The sequence below is a fragment of the Drosophila takahashii genome, chromosome 2R (genome assembly GCF_030179915.1).
Source record: "Drosophila takahashii strain IR98-3 E-12201 chromosome 2R, DtakHiC1v2, whole genome shotgun sequence".
NCBI classification, from domain to species: domain Eukaryota; kingdom Metazoa; phylum Arthropoda; class Insecta; order Diptera; family Drosophilidae; genus Drosophila; species Drosophila takahashii.
Window position 1 is genome coordinate 23,906,672 of NC_091679.1, and position 5,569 is coordinate 23,912,240.

At 51.4% G+C, this 5,569-nt stretch overlaps 1 protein-coding gene across 1 annotated transcript; it reads left to right on the plus strand.

Annotated features, from left to right (window-relative positions):
• The first annotated feature begins 284 nt into the window (after positions 1-284).
• Positions 285-5,365, plus strand: Uba1 (ubiquitin-like activating enzyme 1). Its single transcript, XM_017157114.3, has 4 exons — positions 285-1,336; positions 1,934-3,655; positions 3,723-4,031; positions 4,089-5,365. The coding sequence occupies exons 1-4, from the start codon at positions 575-577 to the stop codon at positions 4,872-4,874; spliced, it is 3,579 nt and encodes a 1,192-aa protein (XP_017012603.2). The 5' UTR covers positions 285-574; the 3' UTR covers positions 4,875-5,365.
• Positions 5,366-5,569: the final 204 nt, after the last annotated feature.

The following is a 5,569-nucleotide window of genomic DNA, read 5'->3' on the forward strand; positions in this document are numbered from 1 at the left end:
TATTCATGGAAGATATTTTATTTTATAACCAATTAAACCGTCATGGCAGCCTCTAGACCTAGGAAATTAAATACGTTTTCTGAACATACATAGAGATTCTCTATTAGAGCAACAGACATACATGTTTATATATTTAAAACCCCTATTTAAGTTTTAGCCCATATTCGTAAATTTAAACTCAGCCCGCCAATAAAGTATTGATAGTATCGAATGAACATCGTTTACTTTGTCCAGCTCTAGTTCGCGTGGACGCGGTCACACTGGTTTGGTTTGCCAATTTCAACAGCCGCGGGTCACACTACTGCGAATTCTATATTGCAACTCGATCGTGCGTGTTCTGTATTTTTGGGAGTGCGCTAAGTGAAATTTCGCCACGAGCCGGATCCGTCGTCCTGGAAAGTCTGATAAGCCCTCTTCCTCTGCAAATCCACCTCCAGACGCCTTCGCGTGCTCCTGTGTGTCCAGCCGTGTGCGTGTGTCCGCGTTCACAAGTGTGCGTGTGTGCGACAGAGAGAGGGCGAGCGGTGCAGCCGCAACTGGGAAATTAGATTGCCAATATTTCAGCGAGGAAACAATGTCGAGCGGTCAGCAATTGATGGCCGATTCGCCAGCCTGCAGCTCCACTGACCATTCGCCGCTGGCCAAGAAGAGGCGATTGGAGTTGGTGGGTGACGGCGAGGGGGGCATGGGGATGGAGGAGGAAGAAGCCGGCGGAGCAACGAGCAGCAGCAACAACTACGAAAATCACGACAAAGCAGCAGGCGGCGTTGACATTTCGAGCAACTGCCAGAGCGAGACGACTAGTGAGCGCCAGCTGGAATTGTGCGTATCGTCGTCCACCTCTGACACATGCGGCGCAAGTGCGACGACGAAGCGGGCCGAAAAGCAGAGACCGAAACAGCACCAGGGAAGCGGCGACGACGTTAGTACCTCGTCAGCAGTGGAAAAGGAAGGAAGCACAAGCAAAAGCCAGCGGCCGGAGAAGCGCAATTACCTGGACACCACCACAGCAGAATCGCAAGAAGCCTCCTCCAGTGGATCCGCCACCAACAACAACGTCAGCTCCAGCAACAACAACAGCAGTAGCAACAGCTCCAGTGACCGGCAAGCGGAGGGAAATAGCAGCATGACTGGAAACAGCGCCGCCGCCGGCGGGGATATCGATGAATCGCTGTACTCGCGCCAATTGTACGTCCTGGGGCACGATGCCATGCGCCGGATGGCCAACTCGGACATCCTGGTGTCGGGACTGGGCGGACTCGGCCTGGAGATTGCCAAGAATGTGATTCTGGGCGGCGTGAAATCGATCACCCTGCATGACACAGCAACTTGTGGGGTATGTGTGTGGGGGCGAAGAAGAAAAAATCGATAATTTTCCAGGCTGACGCGGGAAATGCCCGGGAAGGCAGACTGGGCAGCCCTGGTCGGGGTGATTCATTTGGAGTTTTTCATTTTATCAAGTCGTCTAGACTCGGCGCAAAATTAGGTTAGGTTATCAACTCTATTTGCTTGCAAAAAAGTTTTGTGTGTGTAATTCGCTTTTCCTTCTTTTTCTATTTGCCTCAAAATGTCTGCGCCATGCGAAAAGTGTGCGAGCGGGACGACCGTATGCGCCGAGCGGGCTGCAATTGTTTTTGCATTCCCTTTTGGTCGACACATTCGCTTTTGTTTTAGGCACTGAAAGATAAAACTGTGTTAAATTAAATATTTTATTCAATATGATTTCAGTGTTAGTTTAAAAAAAGTTTCAAAACAATGTTTTTCAAGACGGACAAAATTAAAAAATAATTTAATTTATTTTTGTATATTTTATTAGACGTTTTTCTCTGTGCACTTGAAAACTCAAGAAGTATTCTTTTGTTAGTCATAGCTAGCCGCATTTGCTAATTTCATCACTTGTGCAATATATTAACCTTTGGTTTCTGCTTTTCAGCTCCATGATCTGTCATCGCAGTTCTACCTTACGGAGGCCGATATCGGCAAGAATCGGGCGGAGGCCTCCTGCGCCCAGTTGGCCGAGCTGAACAGCTATGTGCGCACTCTTTCGCACACCGGACCGCTCACCGAAGAGTTCCTGCGCCAGTTCCGCGTGGTGGTGCTGACCAACTCGGATGCGGATGAGCAGCAGAGGATCGGCAAGTTCGCCCACGAAAATGGCATTGCCCTGATCATCGCCGAGACGCGCGGACTGTTTGCCAAGGTGTTCTGCGACTTTGGCGAGAACTTTACCATCTACGACCAGGATGGCACTCAGCCGGTGTCCACCATGATTGCCAGCATCACGCACGATGCTCAGGGAGTGGTTACCTGCCTGGACGAGACGCGGCACGGCTTCAACGACGGCGACTACGTCACCTTCTCGGAGGTGCAGGGCATGCAGGAGCTGAACGGCTGCCAGCCGTTGAAAATCACCGTGCTGGGTCCGTACACCTTCAGCATTGGCGACACCAGCAAGTTTGGTGAGTACAAGAGCGCCGGCGTGGCCACCCAGGTCAAGATGCCCAAGACCATCAGCTTCAAGCCCCTGGCGCAGGCCACCGAGGAGCCCGAGTTCCTGATCTCCGACTTCGCCAAGCTGGACTCTCCGGCCACGTTGCACGTGGCCTTCAATGCACTCACCTGCTACCGCAAGGCTCATAATGGAGCTTTGCCGCGACCCTGGAACGAGGAGGATGCCAACAGCTTCCTGGAGGTGTGCAAGGCCAGCAGCAGCGCAGAGGTCGACGAAAAGCTGGTGCTGCAATTCGCCAAGATCTGCTCGGGCAACACGTGCCCGCTGGACGCGGCCGTTGGCGGAATTGTGGCCCAGGAGGTCCTTAAGGCCTGCAGTGGAAAGTTCACCCCGATCTTCCAGTGGCTGTACTTTGACGCCCTGGAGTGCCTGCCGACCGAGGGCGTTACGGAGGCGGATGCCCAGCCCGTTGGATCGCGATACGATTCCCAGATTGCCATTTTTGGCAAGAAGTTCCAGGAGAAGCTGGCCGACTCCAAGTGGTTTATTGTCGGCGCCGGAGCCATTGGTTGTGAGCTGTTGAAGAACTTTGGAATGCTGGGCCTGGGCGCTGGCAAGGGCCAGATTTTCGTTACCGACATGGATCTCATCGAAAAGTCGAATCTGAACCGGCAGTTCCTGTTCCGGCCGCACGACGTACAGAAGCCGAAATCAATGACGGCCGCAGACGCCATCAAACGGATGAATCCGGAAGTGAATGTCACCGCCTACGAGCTGCGTGTGGGCGCCGAAACGGAGAAGGTCTTCTCCGAAGACTTCTTTGGTAAACTGGATGGCGTAGCCAATGCGTTGGACAACGTGGATGCACGTATCTACATGGATCGCAAGTGCATCTTCAACCGCATCCCGCTGGTCGAGACCGGAACACTGGGAACCCTGGGCAACGTCCAGGTGATCGTGCCCTTCGCCACCGAGTCGTACAGCTCGTCGCAGGATCCTCCAGAGAAGAGTATTCCCATCTGCACGCTGAAGAATTTCCCCAATGCGATTGAGCACACTCTGCAGTGGGCCCGTGATGCCTTCGAGGGCGTCTTCAAGCAGTCTGCAGAAAACGCTGCACAGTACATTGCTGATCCCCAGTTCACAGAGCGAATTGCCAAGCTGCCGGGAATTCAGCCTCTGGAAATCCTCGATTCTATCAAGGTAAGACTGCGTTTTAATAAATTCTTTACCCTCCCTCACTGTGTCTCCTTTCCTGTTAATTTTTCAGAAAGCCCTGATCGACGACAAGCCCAAGAGCTTCGCACACTGCGTAGAGTGGGCCCGTCTCTACTGGGAGGACCAGTATGTCAACCAGATCAAACAGCTGCTCTTCAACTTCCCACCCGATCAGATCACCTCCAGTGGTCAGCCGTTTTGGTCCGGACCCAAGCGGTGCCCCGATCCGCTGGTCTTTGATGTCAACGATCCCATGCATCTAGACTTTATCTATGCGGGAGCCAATCTGCGAGCGGAGGTTTATGGCATTGAGCAGGTGCGCAATCGTCAGACCATTGCCGAGTTGGTGCAACAGGTTAAGGTAGGTAGCCGAAATTTGTCCAGTCAGAAAAGCTTTTCTCAAGTATTTTGCATATAGGTGCCAGAGTTCAAACCCCGTTCGGGTGTGAAAATCGAGACCAACGAGGCGGCCGCCGCCGCTTCGGCCAACAACTTTGATGACGGCGAGTTGGACCAGGATCGCGTAGACAAGATCATCACAGAGCTGCTCAAGAACGCCGACAAGAGCTCAAAGATCACACCTCTGGAGTTTGAGAAGGATGACGACAGCAACTTGCACATGGACTTCATTGTGGCCTGCTCAAACTCGCGCGCCGCCAACTACAAGATCCCACCAGCCGATCGCCACAAGTCCAAGCTGATTGCAGGAAAGATCATACCTGCCATTGCCACCACCACGTCGGTGCTTTCTGGTCTGGCTGTGCTCGAGGTGATTAAGCTGATTGTCGGCCACCGGGATCTCGAGAAGTTCAAGAACGGCTTTGCCAACCTAGCGCTGCCCTTCATGGCGTTTTCTGAGCCGCTACCCGCCGCCAAGAACACCTATTACGGCAAGGAGTGGACGCTGTGGGACCGCTTCGAGGTGACCGGCGAGCTGTCGCTGCAGGAGTTCCTCAACTACTTCGAGGAGAACGAGAAGCTAAAGATCACGATGCTGTCGCAGGGCGTGTCGATGCTGTACTCATTCTTCATGCCCAAGGCCAAGTGCTCCGAGCGGCTGCCGCTGCCCATGTCGGAGGTGGTGCGTCGCGTGTCCAAGCGCCGCCTGGAGTCGCACGAGCGGTCGCTGGTTTTCGAGATCTGCTGCAACGACGTCGACGGAGAGGATGTGGAGGTGCCCTACGTCCGCTACACGCTGCCCTAAGCCCATATATATTCCTAATTTAACCATTAAATTATTTTACGATCCCGTTTTGTTGTCGGCGCCGCGTTTTCGGAATCGCATAGCTCTGAAGCAGAAGTTAATGTCTAGCTGTTTGCATTTTAATTTTCACAACCAATACGAGGAGCAGCCCAGATCTAGAAATTATATATTATGTGTGTGTATCCTCTAAGGAATGGCAAATGAATTCGCATCATACGAAATACAAAGACTCGACTTAAAGCAAAAACTTAACTGCATCTGAAGAAACTCTCTGCTCAGCATAGTTGTAAAAGTAACAAATTACGCAAAACTGCAAGCGGATTTTAATCGCAGCGGGTAATTGGAAATTGAAAATTGGAAACTGAATGAGCCAGGCGGAAAATTTCACATTTCACTCATATATTTTTTTTATATGAAAGTATAAACTAATTACGTCATTGTATTAAAAAAGAGTAAAGCAAATGAATAAAGCTGTATATTTCATATGGTAATCGCCCCTCAAGATGACTCGGGTAATTCCGTTCAGCACTTGACGTCTGGTAATCTCATTTCCCCCGCCAGTTCAGAAATTAAAATTGTAATGCATACTGCTCCGCAAGTGAAGTATATAGGGGATGCATCTTTCCTTACGCCAGTCAGTTGGCAAAAAGTTACGTGACACAATTAAATATTTTATGCCCTCTCAAGACGTTTAT